Source organism: Phodopus roborovskii, unplaced genomic scaffold (assembly GCF_943737965.1).
Source record: "Phodopus roborovskii unplaced genomic scaffold, PHOROB, whole genome shotgun sequence".
Classification (NCBI taxonomy): Eukaryota; Metazoa; Chordata; class Mammalia; order Rodentia; family Cricetidae; genus Phodopus; species Phodopus roborovskii.
Window position 1 is genome coordinate 6,902,106 of NW_026125506.1, and position 21,991 is coordinate 6,924,096.

Consider the following 21,991-nt stretch of genomic DNA (forward strand, 5'->3'; position numbering starts at 1 on the left):
GTAACAATGTTAGGGCTTTCAGATTCATTTCTAAGGACAGTAGAGAGGGAGGGATCCTCTGAGACATTCCACCAGGTTTTGACCCAGAACATCTGAGTTGAGGGGGGGAGGTCTTGCCCATGGCCTTTGGACACCATAGTCAGAATCCACATTCTGAGATTCAAGGACTCTGATTTTATGATAGCTGTGTTCGTCCCCATAGACAGGATCTAACAACGCACTGAACTCAGTTTTGTTGGCTTGTTTTTCTTAGAGGAGAGATGGAGATTGCCCAGCAGGTAAAGGTGCTTGATGCTAAGCCAGATGACCTGAGTCCCATTCCTGGGACTCACGTGGTGGAAGGACAGAGCCAACTCCTCCTGCAAGTTGTTCTCTGACCTCTGTACACCACACATGGGCATGTGAAACAAATTCAAGTGGGAATACAGGTGTTCCTAAAAATGTGACATAGATTCAGGGGTTAATAATATTCCCCATATGATCAGAGGGCTAGCAATAGGAGTTCCCAAGATGCAAAGCATATGCTTGGCCCAGCACCCACTTGAGAATGAGTTAGTCCTGGGAAAGGCCAAATTACTTCCAGGAAGCACTTGGCACAGGAGACTAGATAACCATTTTTGACAACTTAATTTGGGGACTAGATTTGTAGCTCAGTAGAGTGCAGGCCTAACCTGCACCAAACACTGAGTTCCACTCACCCACCCCACCCCACCACCACCACCACCTCTGAAATAAATCTTGACGGTGTGTGCCTAAAAATCCAAGCTCTTGGGAAGTGGGGGCAGAGGAACCAGAAGTTCAGAATCATTCTCTGATTCATTGTTGTCGAAGACCAGCCTGGACCTCATGAGACTGTCATAAACTGTAGCCCAACTCTTGATCCTCCTGCCTCAGTCTCTTCAGAGCTGGGGTTACAGAGGAAGCCGAGCGGCTTTAATTTTTATTGAGTTAATTGTGTTTGTACACACATGTCATGAAGTGAAGGTGGAGGGAGGCCAGAGGACGACTTGCAGGTTCAGCGATTGAAACTCTGGCCGGCAGGCTTTCCCGCTCAATCATCTCACCAGCTCCCCGCTCCCAACTTTAATCTCTTCTTCTTTTTGATTTTTTTTTTTTTTTTTTTTTTTTTTTTTTTGAGGCAGGGTTTCTCTGTATAGCCCTGGCTGTCCTGAAACTCTTATCTGTAGACCAGGCTGGCCTGGAACTCATAGAGATCCACCTGCCTCTCAGGGAGTGCTAGGATTAAAGGTGTGTACCACCACGGCCCACAGCAAAATGCTTCACGAATTTGCGGGTCATCCTTAAGCAGTGGCCATGCTAATGTTCTCTGCATCGTTTCAGCTTTCTTTTATTTATTTTTCTTTTTAAATGCGGTTGGGATCATCAGGACCAGGGTAGTAGCTCCATCTCCATCTCTGAAATCAGCCTTAGTCTCCAGCAACTCCGTTCTTTGGGCCGAGTGGGTGGGGCCCGGGCATGGGGGCGTGGCGCCGCTGAGCCCCGCCCCTAGAGGGCGTGGCGAGCCCTGGCGAGCTCCTTATCACGCGCGCGCGCGCGCGCCCGCGCAGCGGCCCCTCAGGTACGCGGACAAGATGGCGGCGGTAGCGGGGGACAGCGCTATGGAGGTGGTGCCGGCGCTGGCCGAGGAGGCCGCGACCGAGGCGGCGGGCCCCAGCTGCCTGGTGCAGCTGCCGGGCGAGGTGCTGGAGTACATCCTGTGCAGCGGCTCCCTCACGGCGCTCGACATCGGCCGCGTGTCCAGCACCTGCCGTCGGCTGCGCGAGGTGTGCCAGAGCAGCGGCCAGGTGTGGAAGGAGCAGTTCCGGGTGAGGTGAGCCGCCCGCTCCGGTCCCCGCAGCGCCTCGGGCCCGGGCCTCGCGGGGGCCCCACCCCGCCACCCGCCCGCCCGCGCGCCGCCCCCTCCAGGCCCCGCTTCCCGCGGCCGCAGACAAAGGCCCGCGCCGGGGCCTCCGGAGCCCCCGATGGGGTCGCCCCAGCCGCGCTCGGCCCGGCCTCCCGCTCAGCGCCGCCGCCGCCGCCGCGGCCTCCCCAGCCCCCCCCCGCCTCCCCCCACCCCGGCTGCGCGACGCGCATCTTTTGTGGCCCGCTCGGTGCAGGATGTTTACGTGCAGGCGGCGTTGCGTGCCTTCCCGGCTGGCTAGGATGCCGGCCGGGATCGGACCTGCCATCCCGTCTCGTGACCTTGTGGGGTGGGGTGGGGTGGGGTGGAGGGGGTGCTGTCCACCTCCCTTCTGGACAGCCTGGGTCTTCCGTTCCGTGATAAGGCACCACCACCCCCCGCATCCCCGCCGCCTTTTGCAGCGTGGGGGAGATCGCATGAGATGCCGCCCCGGATTGCAGGGCCTGATGCTGAGGAGGCGCGCCATCAATGCGAACCGTTAGTTAGCATCATCGCCGTGATTGTGGCCACCACAGATTCGGGGGGGGGGGGGGTTGCTGGGGTTGGAAGCACTGCCTTCTTGTCGCCACGGCAAGGTCACTGCATTGAATAGTGAGGGAGTGCATGAATGCCCGATGGACATTGCAACCCCCTTTTGGCCCCTGCAGACTCCATCGCTGTCAGGGGTCTCGCAGTCTCCACCGCCGGGCTGAGAAGGGTGTTTTCTCCCCTCATAGGTGGCCCTCCCTGATGAAGCACTACAGTCCCACCGACTACGTCAATTGGTTAGAGGAGTATAAAGTTCGGCAGAAAGCTGGGTTAGAAGCCCGGAAGATTGTAGCCTCCTTCTCCAAGCGGTTCTTTTCAGAACATGTAAGCACCTGTTATGTGGCTCAGGCTCTCTCTCTCTCTCTCTCTCTCTCTCTCTCTCTCTCTCTCTCTCTCTCTCTCTCTGTGTGTGTGTGTGTGTGTATAATACTACGTGTGCAAAAATGTGCATGCTTGCCTTAGCTGCTCCGCTCTTCCTGCGATTTCCCTTTTCAGTGCTCACACAATTCCTTGCTTACATGGCTGTAAGAGTCATTGTGTCCTCCTCCCTCCCATCCATCACCACGGAGCCATTTGTCCCTGCCAGCGCTACTTTTCTAAAGCCAGAGAGAGTGGGGTGTTGAGGACGGGGGAGGGATACACAGGGCGGTGTCCACTGGGTCCAGATAAGCGTTATTTTTCTTCAAGATTGTTACACACGCTTTGTGCAAACACCCTCCCCACCCCCCATGATCTGAGAGCCATCAATGATTGGATACTCTAAAGCTCTCACAGTTGTTTTCCCAGGAAGGCTGCTACAGTGATCGTGGCCCTACTCAGTAGTGAGCTGGGTTGTTTGTTAAGGTGTTGTAATTTAAGAAAAGTGGCACACCAGGGAAGGAGAAAGATGCCATGTGACAGGGTTCAAGCAGAGGAGTTTTGGATTTTTTTTTTGTTTGTTTGTTTTGGGGGGAAAGGAAGTGGGGAGATCAGCCCCTGGAGACAGGAGCAGCAGGAAAGAGGAGAGAGGGTGGGAGGTGGGCAGGGCCCTTTAAAAGGGAACATAGTGAATGTGCACAGGTGGTCCTCTCAATGGCTGCAGCTCAGGGCCTGTCCCGTCAGACCCCCAAGAATAGTCCAGTACAGGTGCTAACAACCAGGGTTTAAAGCTGCCTATGGACCAGTTCTATTGCTCTCCCAAAGAAAACTGCCTAGCATCCTTTGCTCCTGGCAGTTTAGGATTTTTGTTATCACTGCAGCTCTTTGTTCTGTGGGAGTAATTTCACCATGTAGCCCAGGCTGGCCTTAAACTCTTGCCCAGACTTCTGAGGGACTGGAATTACAAGTAAGCACCATCAGGCCTGGCTCACGTTGTATGTTGTTTTTCTTCAGAGGCTGAAATGTGTGTTTCTTTGCGGGTTCGGAGTCATTTGTCTTCCCCTTGTCCAGAGTGTCCCATGAAATCAGTGTTCGTTCCTGGTGCTACTTTTTGTAGGGCTACAAAACTGCTCCCTCATATTGTCAGTTTCTCCACAGAGTGGGCATCTACCATCGGAACTGATACTTGTTTTACTGTTCTGGTTTGATGAAGGTTGTTTTCTCAAGATTGCTTCTGACTTTCCTCTCTGCTGTTAACGGAATTTATGAAGAGTTTTTCAGTTTCGAAAGGGCAGATTTGAACTTTTAACACATTAAACTCAGTCCCCCATGGGGACTACAAATAGACACTCTCTACTTTGTTTATATAAAATGCTTATTAATGGCAGAATGAACCAAGGTTTTGTTCAGCCTGGAACAGTGCCCTAGCCAGTCTGTAATCACAGGTGTTCAGTACTGTCTTAAATGTACACACACACACACACACACACACACACACACACACACGCAAGTGTTTTGGTGCAGGGTGTGTATGATGATGTAGTTGGTCACAGGCTACTGGTTCATAGCCTCTCCTTGTAAGCTGGGCTTGGTTTGTGTGTGCTTTTAACAGTCTGCCTTTTAGATATCGTGGATCAGTGAGCTTTTCCCCTTTTTTCCCTGTACCACTGCTTGCTTCATTAAAAGTGTGTGGAGGACTTTGAACACAGCAGGGCCATACTTAGGGTGGATTCATAGGTGGGTGATTGATTATGCTCAGCACTCTGGTGTTCTTATTTTCTCTACATGCAAACAAGTTAACTTGAAACACCGTGGCTGCTATCATGAGGGGGGGGGGGGGCAGGACTTTTACCCTAGAGTCTTAATGCACTACCACCTCAACACACATGTATCTCCACCTCAATAGCCATTGCACTGTTGCATCCATTGCACTGTTACATCTGCGTTTCTGTACCTCCGCTGCAGAACACGTGTACCACTGCCTCAATGTGCAGAGCAGAATACACATCCAGGGAGTCTCGGGAGCACCTCTGCCTTGGGCTAATACCTCTGGCCTCTCCTAGTTGTGTGTAGCAAAGACCTTGGGAGATTGGAGACTTGTTGCCTCAACATGTGTGAGCTCTTCCTGTCAGAGAAGCTCCCAGACTGTGAGAGTGTGGGGTGTGACTACAAGCACCAGGGCCTGAATGTGCTGTGATTTCCTTGTTGCTTTCTGCCCTGAAGGCCCTAGCAGTTAGTGTGTGAGAACTGCTGTCGCTGTCCCTGTGTACAGCTGCTCACTTACTGCTCATCTGTGTGTCTGCCAGTGTCAGCCATGCTAACGCATGATCGAGGCCTCCTGTGTGTGTCTTCCCCATAGGTTCCTTGTAACGGCTTCAGTGACATTGAAAACCTTGAGGGTCCGGAGATCTTCTTTGAGGATGAGCTGGTGTGCATTCTAAACATGGAAGGGAGGTAAGCCATGGCTTGCTCAGATCATCATATAATTGCAGAGGGAATTGCTGTGGTGTATGGGGAAGAATGCTGGTGTTTCCAGATATGTCACATCTTGCCAGGGTTATTGCTTTGAAAAGCTCCGTGTCTGTGAGGTCAGCACACCAGGACAATTGACACACTGTCAGTCCCTGCAGCAGGCCCCTCATCCATGGATTCAGCCAACTTTGGATCAAAACTATCCAGAAAGCCACGTATAGGAGCTCAGATCTATAATTACAGTGCTCAGGAGGCTGAGGCAGGGAGAAACAGAAGCTTCAAGAGCTGCATGGTGAGTTGCAGAACACCCTGGGCTACAAAGTGGGACCCTGTCTCAAAATAATAAAGTCTTAAAGAAAAATTGTGTCAAGGGGCAGGGGAGATGGTCAGTTGGTTCAGCTTGCTCTGCAAACATGAGGACCCAAGTTTGATCTCCGGGGACATGTGCTTGCTATCCTAGTACTGGGCTTACTGGCCCCCAACTTAACCAAGTGGTGGGCACCAGGCTTCAGAGAGAGATGGTCTGAAAAACTAGTGTGTGGATCCAGAGCAATGGTGCCTGAGCTCGACCTCTGGCCTCTGTGCAACTCACACCTGGGCACAATGCACATGCTTGCACATACACAGATCACAGTTTTACTGAGTGTGTGCAGATCCCTTTTCTTGTCGCTCTCTGAACAGTAACTACTTACATTGCACTTACTGATTAGGAGCAATTTAAGGTGTGTGTGTGGTGGGGTGTGAGCCTGGGTCCTGATTAAGAAGAGCCCCTGGGACTAGAGGGACTCATGTCTCAGTAGGGAACTGCTCTACAGGGGCCTGACTTCAGTCCCCATCACCCACAGTGGGTGGCTCCTAGGAGCCTATTAAACCAGTGCCTTGTGATCCGATTCCCTCTTTTGACCTACTTGGACATCTGTATCCACATAGCCACACAGACATGAACTCACACACAAACACATCATTTCAAATAAAAATAAACCCTTGTCTCTCACCATTGTTAGAATGGTATGGCCTATATTTTCTGCTGGAAAGCTTAAGCTTACTTTCCTGTTCACCAGTGACTTGCCTTGCAGCCTAACCTCCTGTGGGAGAGACCTTCTGTTCCAAACGTTATAGAGAAAGATGCACTGAGAGGGGTCACTGCGAAGTGTGCAGACCAGGAGACAGTGTTTCATGGGACTTGTGGGGAGAGGTGAGATGACACTGTGTGGGCCTGGGGTGTCCCCCACCCCGGTCTGTGCATAGATTCATGTGTGCACTGACAGTATTGTGTGGCCTCATAATAGTCTCTAGGCATGGGATGTGTGTAGCGGGGTTTGAGGTGCACTTTATTGGCTTTGGTTTGTTTAGTGTAAACTTTTCTTCTTATTTACACTCTTTTCCTGTCCTTCGCATTCCTGACTTTATGTTGGCCTTTTCTGAAGCCACCCCTGTAGTTTTTCTTTTGTAGTGTTGAGTGCCAAGCCCAGGACCTTAACCAGAGCCACCTGAATGTTTTACCCCTGAGCTCTTAGCACCACCTGTTTGGTTTTTAATATCTACCTACTTTGTATTCTTTCATCCTAACTACATGAGAAAGGGGGAGAGGGATAATTGTTTGTGGAAGATAGACCCTGCTCTGCTTTTGTCAGAATTACCTCAGGGGTCTGTCTCAGCTGTTACAGGGAGAGCTCCCTTAACTAACAGCTACCCTGTCTTGCAGGGTCTGCTGATGAACAGCCACTTGCTCTAGAGGCTTCATTTCTTAGTCATGTGGGTTCTTGGGAATAAATTTCCTAGGTTGTTGCAATGTGTTGAAAATATGTGAAGACTTGTCCAAAGATGTTAGTTCTCCTCCAGGTAGATACAAAGAAGCAACTAAAGTTTGAGGGTGCCAGGTGGTCTTTATTTTGTTCAGTTGTTTCCCCAGCTGTATAATGTTGTCTTAAAGTAAGTACAGAGAAGTAAATCTACAAGAAGAGCCAGGAAAAGGTGTTTAAATTAGTGACTAGTGTAACAGGAAGCTTGTACTGTGAGCTAGTGGGGCAGAGTACAAGGGAACTTGTGATCTGAACAGAATGGACATGGACAGAGGGTGCCAGGAGAGGTCCCCAGTAAGAGAGGGCCAGGCAGGTTGTTGAGTATCAGGAAGTACTGGGTGGAACTGGATGCCTGGCTGGAAACCAGCAAAACTAGCCTTCTACTCAAAACTTATTCCCCAAGAATAAGCAACCCATACTGTAACACTGTGACTCTGTAGTGGTAGACCAGGGTGTGTGTGAGTGTGTGTGTGTGAGAGAGAGAGAGAGAGTGTGTGTGTGTGTGTGTGTGTGTGTGTTTTTCCAGACAGGGTTTCTCTGTGTAGCTTTAGAGGCTGTCCTGGAACTCACTCTGTAGACCAGGCTGGACTTGAACTCACAGATCTGCCTGCCTCTGCTTCCTGGGTTCTGGGATTAGAGGCGTGTGCCACCACATGGCAGAGATTGCCATGCCCAGGGAAAGCAAGTGGACAGGGTGGCTCTTTTAAGGAAATACCTTGGAATTCCCTCTTCAGAGGAGTGTTAAAATCACTGAGAAAGGCTAAGGCTGCCTTTTTATGTTAGTCAGGTCGTCAAGAAAACTGAACTTGTGTAGGCAGTGGAAGTATGTATTAGTAATTGTTTTCAAAGTAAGTGTTGTAACCACATTGCCCTTGATGGGACAAGTATAATGACAGGGAATGTTCTGCCTCTTAAACTATTTGGGGTTGTCAGTTTATATGGTGACCCTGTTGTGGAAAGCAGTAGGAAGCGAGCAATTTCAGTAGATACTCAAGTGTCTATCTCTTGGTATGTGATGACTGTACCTGTGCTGTTCTGTGTGGTCTGCAAAAAGTACAGCCTGCAGGAACGGTTCACCAAAACACATTAAAGAGCCTGTGCTGTGCCTGGGGCTGTGACTTGGGTGGTTAGTGCCCAGCCAGACACTTGAAATAGAGTTACTGGATTTTAGAATCAGAAAGGGCCTTTGGCTTTCCAGGCAGAAGAGATGAAGTCACTTCTATGCAAAAGAAAGACTGTCTCCTCAGATTTCAACAGCAGCACTTTATGCCAGAGGAAAAAGGTATTCCAAGATGTACAGGAAATGCCAGCCAAATATTTTTATATCCAGCTGAACTGACTTCCAAGTATAAAGGCTAAAGACAAACTTGTCAGCTTGGAAAAACTTAGACTTTGGGCTCTTTCTGACACTTCTGCTAGAAATGGAGTTTGAAATCACAGAGATAGTCTGACTTAAGCCTACTGTGGGCACTGAATGCACATTAACTGGACCCCCTGGCTCCAAATGAGAGCTGTCCTGGAGACATTACTGTGTGTGTAATTAGGGCAGGCTCCCTGACTAGATCCCATGTAGCTGGAAGAACACTGAGCAGTGGTCTGGCAAGATCATTCAGCAGATAAAGGTGCTTGTTGCCAAGCCTGAAGACCTGAGTTCAATCCTGTGAGCTGTCCTTTGACTTCCACATATTCTCCATAGTGTGTGTGCATATGCACTTGGGCAGATACACACACTTGCCCACACAAGATGATGTGCAGATTACCCAGCTTCTTTATATTCAGGGGCAGGCCTGTGTGTAGGATGGAGATGTGCAGTAATGCCAGTCATGTCAACTCTGATATCATGGAAGGGCAGAACTATTCAGGAATAAGGGTACACACAGAAGGCAGAAGGAGGTCAAAGCTGTATATATCTCCATTTGAATTGGAGGTATCAGTGTGAACTCATGACCAGCCTAGTAGAAATTGCTGTCTCAGCTTGCAGATTTTCATCTTCAGCCACCGCTTCTCCCAATGCAAGGAGAAATGGCTGCTTCTCAGGCTTGTGTCACAAATGTACAAGGTGAGTCCAGAGCCTGTAGGCTCCTGGAGCCAGACAGCATGAGTACTGTCAGTCCCTCCCTTCAGTGTGGGGCTGTGTGAGGCATTGTGGGACAACGGTGTGCCAGCTGGGGCAGCAGCGTGGTAGACATAGAGCATATTGGACTGACTGCTCCAGACAGTTGAGCTCCATGAGTTCCAGTACTATTTCAAGACAGGACTTGATCATTGAAGGAGAAGCAGAAATGAGTAAAAGGGATGGAGAGCATTTGTCCTGTCTTTGCTACATTTCATTCCATTGGGTTTTATGTAAATGAGGCAGGGCTGGTTCAGTTAGAGGCACCTCTGAGGGATGAACAGATCTGGGCACTGAGCAGCAGCTGCTGCTGTTATTACAGAAGGGACAACCAAGCCTTGTCACCAGCTCCGTCCCACTTTTTTTAAACATTTTCTTGAGACAAAGTCTCACTCTGAGGTCTAGGCTTGCCTTGCTTGCAGCTTTCTGAGAGGGGCATAGGCATTGTTGTGCTGGCAGTGGAAGGCTATCAAAGCCAGCATCCATCACTGATCTCCACCCACAGGGGGCTTTTGATGGAAGACTACACCACCTTCTACAGTGGCAGCTTGCCACATAACTGGCATTTGAATTTTGTGGAGCCTCTCCAGCCACTTAGTTGTGAATTTATTTTGTGTTCTTGTTTGGTGTTCATCTGTGTATATGTGGGCAAGCTCATGCCGCTGTGCATGAGTGGTTAGAGGACAGCTTGTAGGAATTGGCTCTTCCTTTCTACCAGTGTGGATGCTAAGGATCAGATTCAGGCTTGGTGCCGTTCTTGCTAGCCTCTCTGTCTACTTGCTAATAAAAAATTCAGAGCAAGTTAAAGCTCACATGAATTTATTCCAAACTCGGTTAAACAGTGGGGAGACAGAGGAGGGGCCCCTGTAGAAGACAAGGCCTAAAAGATCCCCAGCAGTTTAGGGATGTGTGTTGGTGGCCCCTCTAGAGAGGGGCAGGAAATGGCCACTGAGGCATGAACTGTGACTGTGGCAGCACCTCAGAGCTGTGCTTTGTGGCCTGAGTGGTGAATGCATCATTGCCCTACACCTCTGTTTGTTAGGGGTGACTTTCTACAACAGAGGTTAAAAAGCAGGTGGAACAGACAGCTCTGCTGTCACTGATGTCTGTGGATGGAGGGAACTGCACTGCTTCTTAGCGGTCACCATACACGTTAGCCCCATCTTCCACTTGCAGACCTGGGTGTCAGAGAGCCCTGAGGAAGTGCTTCACGCAGAGTCTTCTGCACACCCTCAGTGCACCAGACATTACTGGAGTACAGCTGTGAGCAGCCCCAAATCTCTGCCTTCATGAGTTCACGGGGTATCGATAGAAACACATGCGCTGCTCACCTTGTTAGGAAGTGGTATGTGCTCGGGGAGATGCTGAGTGCACTAGAGTGTGAGGGGTCGTGGGCTCCTGTTGAGGTAGGATAGGGAGAGGCCTGACTTGGGCCACCTGAACAGAACTTAGAGGAGGTATGAGAACAGACAGCAGGCATCCAGGCAGGGAAGGGACATTTCACTGAGGGAGTTGCTGGGTGACACAGCTAGGGACTGGGTTAAAGGAACAGTGGGGGCGGTAGAATCTGAGATTTCAGAGGCTGCCAGGGTGGGGCGAAGGCATGTGTTGGGTCTTCACTAGAAGATGGGCTTTTAGTGTGAGGAAGTAGAAACTGAAGAATTTTTGGAGTAAAGGTCATGGTATTGTTGTGAGTTTATCACTGGAACAATGGACTGCTGTGTCAAGAGGTGACAGGGGAGAGCATGGAAGCAGGAGCCCAGGAGGACTGTACTAAATACCCAGACGGTACTAAATACCCAGATGGAAGCAGGAGCCCAGGAGGATGGTACTAAATACCCAAAAAGCTGCCAGCTTTGTCAAGTCAGCGGCAGATGCTCCTGTTAGGGTGGGGAGAAAAGGGAGTCAGGCACTCAGGATGGCCCAGAGGCCTGGAAAAGTGGTCAGTAGGGATGCACCTGAAACCAGGAGGCTAGAAGGACTCTTGAGCAGCCTTGCCCTGATTGTTGGAAGCAGGCCCTGGGGACCAGCACAGTGCACCTCACCTCCCAGGATGCCGTTCATAGCCCTTCTCCAGACACAGAAGATGCAAATGTTTGAGTGCCATTGGACCGTCAAGTCAGGTGCAGAGCCCTCTGCCAACAGTGGTGCAGATGTGTATCAGCTGTGTTTGTCCTGGTAAAGTGGAGTATGTGATGTGATTGGAGGTGGGGGGAAGCTGGGCACTAATGTTCTTAGTGGTTCATTTGATTGCTTTCCAGGAAAGCTTTGACCTGGAAATACTACGCAAAGAAAATTCTTTACTATCTGCGGCAACAGAAAATCCTAAACAACCTCAAGGCTTTCCTGCAGCAGCCTGATGATTATGAGTCCTATCTTGAAGGTGGGTATTTCTGTGCCTGCGGACAGGGGTTTTCCCCAACTGAGCAGCCTGTGACAGCTGTCCCTCCAAGGTAGAGGGAAAAGAGAGCTATGCCAGTGGGCTTCAAGAAGTTGGATTACAAAGCAGACAACACTCAAACTTCCAGCAGAGATTCCAGTGGCATCTTCAGTGTTAGCACAAGTGATCTTAAGAGTCATCACTGGCTTAGTGATAGTTGAGTGTTGGACACTCAGGCAGGAAAGTACTTGCCACACAGGTGTGAGGAATTGATTTCTATCCCAGAACCGGAGTAGAAAGCCAGGCTTGTTGGTGTATGCTCTTAACCTCAGCACCAGGCAGGTGGAGACAGGGGACTTGCAGTTCTCTGGTCAGTGAGCTTAGCAAAAAAACGAGATGGACAGCTCCCAAGGACAATGCTGAGGTTGACCTCTGACCTCACACATAAGCACTTGTGGGCCTGCAGAGTGAGTGACCTTTGGCTAGTGAAACCAGTTCGTTGCCACTCAAAACTCTTACTTCATATGTCTGCTTGACCCTATTTATCGGTGTCCTCTGAAGCACCTGGGGATCAGTGAGGCTAGGCAGCTCCTCGGGGCGGTGTGGCCCAAGTGTAGGGGAGTGAGATGACCGGGCTCTGTGATAGGAGGTACTGGGTTCTTAGGGGAGCAGTACGAAAATGTGACTTGGCTTTTTAAACGCTGTATTCTTAGATAGAAACCCCCTGTGCTCTGCTTGTGAGGTGTGTGCTTATGTATCCCTCCCTGCTCCTGGAGGTCACATCTGTCCATCCCTGGTCTCTAGGCCGTCGGCAACCTCTCTGAGGAGTCCTGGCTTTCCCGGACATCACTGCCTGCTGTCCTCCAGTCTGCCAGTGTGTCTGACCCACTTAATCCCCATCGCTGTAGGACCTGCCTCATGTTTTCTGAATGGTTGCTTGCTCCCCAGGGCCCCCTGTGGTCTGGACCTCCCCTAGCACCACACCTTTCTGAATTGCTCTGCAGAGCTCTGCTCCTGCATCCAGGCCTTTGCCTAGAGATGGTCTTTACTTCCTCATGGTGGCAGCCCTCTTCCTGTGGTCCCTCTGCCCTTCTTCAGCTCAGGGCTCACTTGTGTGAGTTTCAGCTGACGCCCGCAGAGCTCACTGGTGTCTGCAGCTGCCATGGCTGTCACAGTGGCTGCTCCACGTCCCTTCTGTGTCAGGTGTGTTCATTGCATTTCTTTGCTTTTTTTTTTTTCTTTCTAAGATGCAGAGTGTGGCCTAGCTGTAGGCTTGTCTTCTGAGTGCTAGGTATGCCCAGCCCTTGTAAGTAGGGTTGTTATGTTCCAGGCCTTGAAGAAGATTGCCACAGCCCACAGTGCCTACTGGAGATACGTGCTAATGGTTGAAGGTCTGATGTTGTCTGAAAGGGTATAGAAAGTCTTGTAGTCCAATGAAAAAGAATGTCATAGGCATCCTCTTGCCTCTTTACATTTAGGAGAGCTGGGAGCTCAGCTCTTTCGAGTTGCTGGTTGTTGTTTTCTTTTGTTTGAGGCAGAGTGTTGACCATTCTGACCAGGAACTCACAGAGATCCTCTTGTCTCTGCCTCCTGGGTGCTGGGATTAAAGGTGTGTGCCATCATACCAGATTTCATTTAGCAGTTTGGAACAGTGAAACAGTCTCCTGTATGTTATATATGAAAAACAAATATGTTTCACAGTTTTCAAGTACAAAGTTTCAGTTTTCACCGTCCATCCAGGTCACTATGTAGACATAGAAACCATTGGCAGTAGCTGGGGGAGGGGGGGGAGGGGAAAAGGGGAGCGGGCTCCAGAGCCTCAACCCTGACTAGACTCCTGAAGCAGCTCAGAAGCCTGAGAAAGTGGCTTACAGCACAAGCCCTGTAGTCTAGGCTGGCACCCTGATGCTCTGAACTACCTTCAGGTTCTTGGAGTATTGGTAGGAGCCGCAAGGTTCTGGGCTAGCCTCAGGTCTCTTGAATTTAAAAGGTAACTGGGAGGCTTTCAGGTAAAAATGTACTTCAACCAAATGCTGGCTTAGGCGTGGTGTGAAGTTGGCTGAGGCCAGCGATGAAACCGTGGCCCTGCTCTGTGGGATTTTGGGGCTCCTTCTTTTATGAGGGCGTGTTCTCCCTAGAGTCCATGATTCTTCACCCATGAGAGCTATGACTGCCTGGAATGGTCTGTCTGACTTCCCTGTTCTCTCAGCTTAGTTGTTAAGAGGAATTGCCTTCTAGGAAGTCTTCCCAGTGGTTGGGTTTTGGACTGGGGAGAAGTGGCCTGAGGGCTTGCTTGCGGGCATTAGGTACTCTTCATTGTATGTGTCTTCATTCAGTGTATGTGTCCTGCTTTCTGAACCAAAAAATGGTTTGCTTTGCTTTCTTAAATGGAGAAGAAGTGCCTTGCTGTGTTAGTGCTTTGCCGGCACCCAGGATGGGAGCTGGCATGGTGTGAGGTGTGAGAAGCCACAGCCCCAGGTGCTGGCTCGGTAGCACCCACTGCAGTCAGGGAGGAAGAAAGCAGCACTGACTGTGTGTGTTCCCCACAGGTGCCGTGTACATTGACCAGTACTGCAACCCTCTCTCCGACATCAGCCTCAGGGACATCCAGGCCCAGATCCACAGCATCGTGGAGCTTGTGTGCAAAACTCTGCGTGGTATTAACAGCCGCCATCCCAGCCTGACCTTCAGGGCAGGTGTGCAAATGCTGTACATGAGACAGGCCCCAGAGCCCCTGGGGGTAGTTGCCTGAGTGATGTAAATCACTAACACCACCCTGTCTCTGTTCCCAGCCTGGCAGCACTCGACTGTCATGCATGCCCTTGCCAGTCACTGTGTGTTCAGGGTGTGCCTTGCTTGTGTTTGGGGTATGAGTGTTTGGGGTATGCTTGCTCATGCTTGAGACCCAGAGGAGTTCTCTGTGCTGCAGGTGAGTCCTCCATGATAATGGAGATAGAACTGCAGAGCCAAGTGCTGGACGCCATCAACTATGTCCTCTACGACCAGCTGAAGTTCAAAGGGAACCGCATGGACTACTACAATGCCTTGAACCTCTACATGCACCAGGTACGTGCGGTTGCATAAGAGGAAGCTTGACGTTCCCTCCCACGTCCGTGGGTTCTGCAGCATCCTCTGTAGGCACCATCCGTTGCCTAAACCTGCAAGTGTGCACACACGGGATTCGAACACTGTTGGGGATTGTGTGACTTGAAGCTGGGAAGGGTGGATGTGTAGGTTCTATGCCCGTACCTACTGCATTTGCAGACTTTGCTGTTCCAGGGTGCTCCGCACCTGACTCCCCTGTGGATAGATAAGGCTGATCATGTGTATACAGGCATGTGTCCTTTGGGCTCACCTCTAATGAGCTATCCATTTCTTGCTATTTTCTTTCTCATATGTCAGTGAAGCCCATTTTCCTCTACCATGGGATAGCATGGTGGGTTAGATCTGCTACAGGGTGATATGTATGTATGTATGTATGTATGTATGTATCATCCTATTATAGATGGTTGTGAGCCACCATGTGTTTGCTGGGAATTGAACTCAGGACCTCTGGAAGAGAAGCCAGTGCTCTTAACCGCTCAGCCATCTCTCCAGCCCCCGGGGTAGCTTTTGTAAGCAAGCCCTGTGAATAGGAGTGGGCATGTCTGTGGCTCAGTTGGCTCAGTCTGTGATTATGAGTATTGAACTGCACAAGCCTGCCTCTGTCAGCCTGGAAACCTGTGGCCCAGCCCAGATACAGCAGCCACACATCTTTGATGTCCATTTCCTTGTCTGTCCTGTTCTCTGTAGCATGGTTTCTGTTGTCATATCACAGACCTTTTTATATTCTTGCTTCCTGGTAGGAGGCCAGCAGGCTGTCTGCAAAAAACCTGGCATTCAGTCACTCCAGGTTTGCAGGCTGTGTGGTCCTCGTGCACAGTGCCATCTTGCTGGGTGAAAGGGCACTGGCAGTTGGAGTCTTGGGTGACTGTGTATAATATGTGCCAACAGAGCTGTGTGGACATGGGACATTCCTTGCTGATTATGAGATAGGTTCAGTAGCCCGGGCTGGTCTTGGACTTTGTGTCCTCCTGCCTCAGTCCCCCGAGTGCTGGGAGTATAGACATGGCACATAGGACCTGCCTTCTGTTATTTTCATGTCACAATGGTTTTGTTTTTAGAATATTTTAAAAATTTGAAAATTCAGGTATGTGCAATAGCTAAATGGTGGAGAACTTGGCCTGTGTGCACAAGACTCCAGCTTCCATGCCTAGCCCTGCAGAAACAAAAGCTGAAAGCAGGAAATTGGGGTGGGGGTAGTACACATTGGCAAGCCCAGCACTTGGGAGGCTAAGGGATCAAGGTGGACAGTTTGAGGCCAGCCTGACTTTGTAAGACAAACATCTTCTGCTGGCTGTGAGAAAGCAGCCAGTGAACTGGATTTGGTACCTGATCTAAATGTAGCTCTGGAAACCAGCGTGGGATGGAGCCAGCCGCTGGCCCTCCTGAGGCTCTGCGACTTTCCTCCCTCAGGTGTTGACCCGCAGAACAGGGATCCCCATCAGCATGTCTCTGCTATACCTGACCATCGCCCGGCAGCTGGGGGTCCCACTGGAGCCTGTCAACTTCCCAAGCCACTTCCTCCTGAGGTGGTGCCAAGGCGCAGAAGGGTGAGCCATCTTTGCCATGTTTAAGGGTGCTGAGGAACCGGGTTCTAGTGTAAAATTAGATATTACCCAGCAGGCATCTATTTCTGAGGGGTCATGTTGAGGATCTGGTCCTGATGTTGCTCTGTATTTGCACTGGTCCTTGTGTGGGGGGTGACAAGCACTACTCTGGATATTTCTGTATTTCTTCCACAGGTATGTGAATCTGCAGTATCTCAAAAGCCTAACTTAAAACTTTAAAAAAGGTCTTGTAGCTATCAAGGTTCCATAGTGTGAAGATGGATCCCATGAGAGGGTTCTTGTCTTTCTCCTCTGCCATAGAACAGGCTCCTTGTCCCACACTGTGCCCCAGCTTAGGAGAGGGGGACCAGGGTGGGCAGCTTGCAGCCTGGCTCTGCTGTGTTTGTTCTGGGATTGGCCTGTCTTGGGTGGAGTCCTCTGCTTTTCCTAAGGAGAGTCTTCACCCCAGGAGAACAGCACTTTTCCACGTCAGGGAGAAAACTCATCCTGATGTCATGTACTGGGCAGTGGGATGAGCAGCCCCTGAACTTTAAAACCAGACAGGGCTGCTGTGCAGCCAAGTAGGGCTGGTGTTCTCTGTAAGCACTGGCTTCAGGAGTTCAAGGACAGCCTCCAGTGCACATGTGCAACACACAGGCACACACGTGCGCTCTTTTACCCTCTTATTCTCCCCTGCTCTGTAGAAAAGCAGTGCAGCTGGACTCCACCTACCCCTCCAGTTTCATGATTTATGAAGCCCCATTCTCACCATCACTATGAGTTTCTTTAAATTGCTTTAGAATGTCATTGTTTTCCAAATGGGATGTGCTCACAGTGTACTGGTAGTTAATGGTTGCAATCTGGATATCTACTTCCTAATATTTCTAGTAAGAACATTTATTTGCAGCCCTGGTAAGCTTACATACCTCCTTGTGCATCTATAAGATACCTGTGTGACATCCACTAAGGGTCCAGCGTGTTCTGAGCATTTCTGGCCCATTGCATGTCTGTTGTAAGGTGCCTTTTGCATGTTAGTAACTTATTACAGGACAGTCTTCAGTACTGTAACAGTGTCTTTCCGTATAATACAAGCGAATATTTTATTTATTTATTTTTTTTATTGTGTTGATTCTTTAAGACAGTGACTCCCTGTGATACCCAGGATGTCCTAGAACTTGGAATCCTCCTGCTTCAGCCTCTTGTCCTGAGTGCTAATATTATGGAGCTGAGCCATCACTCCAGGCTCAGACAGTGCAATAATTCGTTAGTATTGGAAGTCCTGTCTGATTGGGAAGCCGAGGCAGGAGGATCACTTTACTCCAGGATCCAGGCAGATGACAGAAACAAACACAGGGAACTGTAAACGCCTGAGCCATCAGAGGTGATGCTGCCATACACACAGAACCTTTCTAGCTGCTGGGCCCCACCCTTCCTGCCCATGCTATACTCTGAGCCCTCATACCTGGAAATGCAAGACCCACCCCCACTGCATCCAGATCTTAAAGTACTTTGGCTGTTCCTAGCTTTTGATCTTGCAACTAGATTGAGAGTCAATTTATCAATCTCCTTAGGAGGCCTGTGTGGAGAGCACTGGGAGGCTGAGGCAGGAGTTTGTGGCCCCTTATATCAAATAAGAAAAAACAAATTCTGCTTGGATATTGATTGAAGCTAGAAACTGCTTCTGGCTGATTCTAGCTGGTTCTGGCTCCTGCTGTCTGTTACTGTAGTTCTGGGAGTCCATGAGGAGATTGTTTACCCTTTCCACACTGCTCTGTTAGGGTTATCCTGAGCTACCAGGGTTTGTCTGTAGCTGTAGCTGGCCCTTGTGTGCAGGCCTGACCTTCAGGACCAAGCTGGATGAGTCTTCTGTGCCGATGGTTTGTGGCTCTGGCTTTTAGTGATACGTCACACTGTCTGAACAGCACTGTTTTGTTTATTCTAGCTTAGTATGTTGGCTTTGTATGTTGTTTACTACAAAGCAGAAACAGGATGGATTTTGAGGGGTTTTGTTGTTTAACTGTGTGTGCATACACAAGTGTGTGTACAGAAATCAGAGGACAACTTGTTGGGGGGGGTCAGTTTTTTTCTCTTCTACTATTTGGGTATCAGGGGTTGAATTCAGGGCTTTGGACTTGGCAGCAAGTATCTTTATCACTGAGACATCTTTCCAGCCCAGAGATCTCCTTCCACACGGAATGCTTCTCAGTTTCAGCATTAGCTTGCTGTTTGGTTTGATGTCATCAAAACTACCTTCTGAATTTCTAATTTTGTGAAGTTTTTGTTTGTGGTGTCTGTTTTGTATATTGAGACAGAGCCTCAGTCTGTACCACTGGCTCACCTGGAATTTGCAAAATAGATCGAATCACAGAGGTCTACATTCCTCTGCCTCTGCCCTGGGGTTGAAGTCATACACTACTGTGCTTGACTAATTTTGCTAAGTTGTAGTTATATATAGACATTAGGTTTTTTTTTTTGAGGGATGTGTTTTTTATTATCTGTACATGGTTTTTCACTTTTAGTTTTTATGTATAGGAATAGCTGTTTGGGTTTTTGTTTGGGGGGCTTGATGGTATGTGTGCTACAGATTGAACATGCTTTATCTCTGAAGTTCACTTATCCCCAGATTGGTCTTCCCTGTTCAGCTTGGGGCACAACTAGTCCAGGTATTTTTTTTTTTTTTTTTAAAAAGCCCTGGCACTTGGCCATGTTCACTTTTTGTCTATGTGTTTTACATCGTGATGACCTTGGCTCGTCACTTCTGTGTGCTTGCCCATAGGAAGTTGTGGCCTTATAGCAAATGCCGATGTGTTCTGTGCTCTTTTAGAACATTTATGTAAGTCTCAAGTCTTTGCCAAAAGTGGGCTCTGAGCGCAACTCAGGGAAGAAATCCGACTGAGATAGTTAGCAGCCAAAGAGAAAATGTGTGACTGCAGTGGGCACAGGATCAGGGTTGCTCAAAAGAAGGAGCACTGTCCCCACCACTCAGCACCCACTGCTCCGTGAGCCCTCAAGAACACACTTGGCAGTACTGTGAGAAAGTGAGCAGATCCAGGGTCATTGCTCCTTCAGGTGCCAGCCTGAGGTTGCACAGAGGAGGACCAAGCCCTGGGCTGGGTTCCGTAAGTTTCCTTGGGTCCTCAGAGGCCCCCAGATCCCCAGGTAGGCAGCTGTTTGCCACTCTTATTAGCGTCCATCTTGGTCATGCCCCATGTCTTTCTGTCGGTGTTCTTTGGAGTCCTGCCTCTGGGCTGTAGGACTCTGACAGCTGTCAGGTGGCATGCTTCTCTGCTGCCACTTGTTTGTTTATTCTTATGTATGTATGTACCGCCTATGTATAGAGTCAAGAACAGCTTGTTAGAGTCAGTTCTCCTTCCACCGTACGAGTCCCAGGGATAAACTCAGACAGTCAGGCTTGACAGCAAGCACTTTGATCCACTGAGCCATCCCCTTACCCTTGTGCTTCTAAAGAGCGGGACAGTGTGGTCACCACAGCCAAGGCCCCATTAAGAATCTGGTTTAAAACTTGCCAAGGCCTTGATAGTACTGGTGAAAACAGCAAAGTGGTGCTTTGACCTCAGCCTCTGCCTTGGGCTCCTCCTTCACGGGCTGTAATTCTGACTTATCGGCTCCTCTTGGGCAGGGCAACCCTGGACATCTTCGACTATATCTACATAGATGCTTTTGGGAAGGGCAAGCAGCTGACGGTGAAGGAGTGTGAGTACTTGATTGGTCAGCATGTGACCGCAGCGCTGTACGGCGTGGTGAATGTGAAGAAGGTGCTGCAGCGGATGGTGGGCAACCTGTTGAGCCTGGGCAAGAGGTGAGGGCCCTGGCTTCCCCTGCTCCTACTTGCTTGCAAAAGCAAGAAGCTGGTTCAGTGAGCTGCCCTGTGATACCTGCTTCTGGGACATCAACCATGCATTTGTTGGTGCCGAGGAGCCAGCCTCTGGTGTTTGCAGTGGACTTAGCTCTGCTTAAACACTGGAAGTCACAGTGTCTTAGTGTTCTCCTGACCTGGTGCCTCTTTTCTTCATAGTTCAAGGAAGCCTGTCCTATGAAGTGTCTGTAGTTTCCTGATGTGTGTGTGTTGCAATCAGTTTCCTGATGCCTAATAGGATTCACCTAGCAGAATTTGTTTTTAATAGATTGGTTTTTTTAGAGCGATTGTTAGTTGGTGGCAAAAGTAAGCAGACTGCAGAGGGGACACCTGTTCCCATGTGTAGGCAGCTTGCCCACTCCCCAACCCCAACCCCAGCACCAGAGCACCTGAATTGCCAAGTATAACTAGGGTTTACTCCTATTGGTATAAGCCCTGTGAGTTTGGACAGTGTAATCCCAGGGTAGCTCTGCTCCCCTCACAGCCTCTGCTCTGCTTTTCAGAGTTCTGTGTGTGTTGCTGAGGTGACTGCTTAATGAACGGCAGGTTTTAACATGATGCCGGACTCAATGTTCAGTGTGGATTCTGCTAAGAGCTTCGCAGTGATAGTGGGGAGTCTGGAAGTCAGGAAGCCTTGGGAGTCGGTATCAGCTGCTTTTAGACGTCCACTGGGAATCCCGCTCTGATGCTGATCTCTTCTCCCCCAGGGAAGGCATTGACCAGTCCTACCAGCTGCTCAGAGACTCCTTGGACCTATACCTGGCAATGTACCCAGATCAGGTGCAGCTCCTGCTCCTCCAGGCCAGACTCTACTTCCATCTCGGCATCTGGCCAGAGAAGGTAATTATCTTACTTTGATGTTCGGCCCTTGCTTTAGAGAGAACAGCTGTAGCTGGGCCAAGGCTGTTGAAGGTCACCCTCCTGTTACGGGGACTGAGTTTGGATTTGCTCCATCTCCAGCCATGACCCACTAATGAATTCCTCTTCTTTTGAGAAGCATGGCTTCTGTCACCAGGAATGACCCCTGACACTGGACACAAAGCCCCCAGTGGTGCCTTTCCAGAGTCACCTGACTTCAAGGAGAGGCTACACAGTGCTTGGTGCTGGCTTTGCTGCAGCTGTTGGACATGGGAAGACCCGGCTGAGGCTTCTTCCTGTCTGGTTCTAGGTTTGCTCATGCTGTAATCCCCACCTCTGGCAGTGCTATGGGTGCTTTGGAGCAGAGCTGACTTTAGGCACACTGTGTGCACTTCTGTGTGAATCTGGGTGTGCAGGAGTCGTAGCCTATTCATTCTGCCCTTGGTTTGGAAAGAGGCCACCAGTCCACTTTGTTTGTTTAGAATGCCTGCAGAGGGCGTTTGGTTCTGAGCCGCAGTTGGGCTGTTTCCCAGAGTTTAGAGATGGGCATAGTCTTTCTACAGAAAGTAAATGCTCTGGTGGCTGGGGAGATGGCTCGGCTGTTAAGAGTACTTGCTGCTCGTGTAGAAGACTTGAGGTTCAGTCCCCTGGTGTGCACATGGTGGCTCTCAACTACCTGCAACTCGAGCTCCAGGAGATCCAGTACCCTCTTCTGTCCTCATGCACTCCCCACCCCATAAAGCACATCCATAAATTAAAAATAAAATCTTTTAAAAACATATTTCAATTTATTTTATGTGTATTGGCGTGAAGGTGTCAGATCCCTTGGAAATGGAGTTACAGACAATTGTGAGCTGCCATGTGGGTGCTGGGAATTGAACCCTGGTCCTCTGGAAGAGCAGCCAGTGCTCTTAACTGCCAAGCCATCTCTCCAGGCCCTAATAATAAAATCTTTTACATTCATTTTTTAAAAGAACGTAAATGCTGTCATTAAGTGACTATACTGGGTCACCAGTTCATGGCTTTAAAGATAC

At 49.7% G+C, this 21,991-nt stretch overlaps 1 protein-coding gene and 1 pseudogene across 2 annotated transcripts in view; one reads left to right on the plus strand and one right to left on the minus strand.

The window, feature by feature from the left end:
* Positions 1-1,272: 1,272 nt before the first annotated feature.
* Positions 1,273-1,368, minus strand: LOC127216114 (uncharacterized; annotated as a pseudogene).
* Positions 1,369-1,551: 183 nt separating this feature from the next.
* Positions 1,552-21,991, plus strand: part of Fbxo21 (F-box protein 21) — a 33,370-nt gene continuing 12,930 nt past the window's right edge. The window contains exons 1-9 of one of the 2 annotated variants that reach the window (XM_051176517.1): positions 1,552-1,831; positions 2,638-2,773; positions 5,166-5,260; positions 11,455-11,576; positions 14,123-14,269; positions 14,503-14,639; positions 16,089-16,225; positions 19,863-20,042; positions 20,807-20,939. In XM_051176517.1, coding sequence (XP_051032474.1) covers positions 1,593-1,831; positions 2,638-2,773; positions 5,166-5,260; positions 11,455-11,576; positions 14,123-14,269; positions 14,503-14,639; positions 16,089-16,225; positions 19,863-20,042; positions 20,807-20,939 — 1,326 coding nt within the window. In that variant the 5' untranslated portion in view covers positions 1,552-1,592. The remainder of the gene's footprint in view (positions 1,832-2,637; positions 2,774-5,165; positions 5,261-11,454; positions 11,577-14,122; positions 14,270-14,502; positions 14,640-16,088; positions 16,226-19,862; positions 20,043-20,806; positions 20,940-21,991) is intronic. The other variant, XM_051176518.1, reaches the window with a different exon arrangement.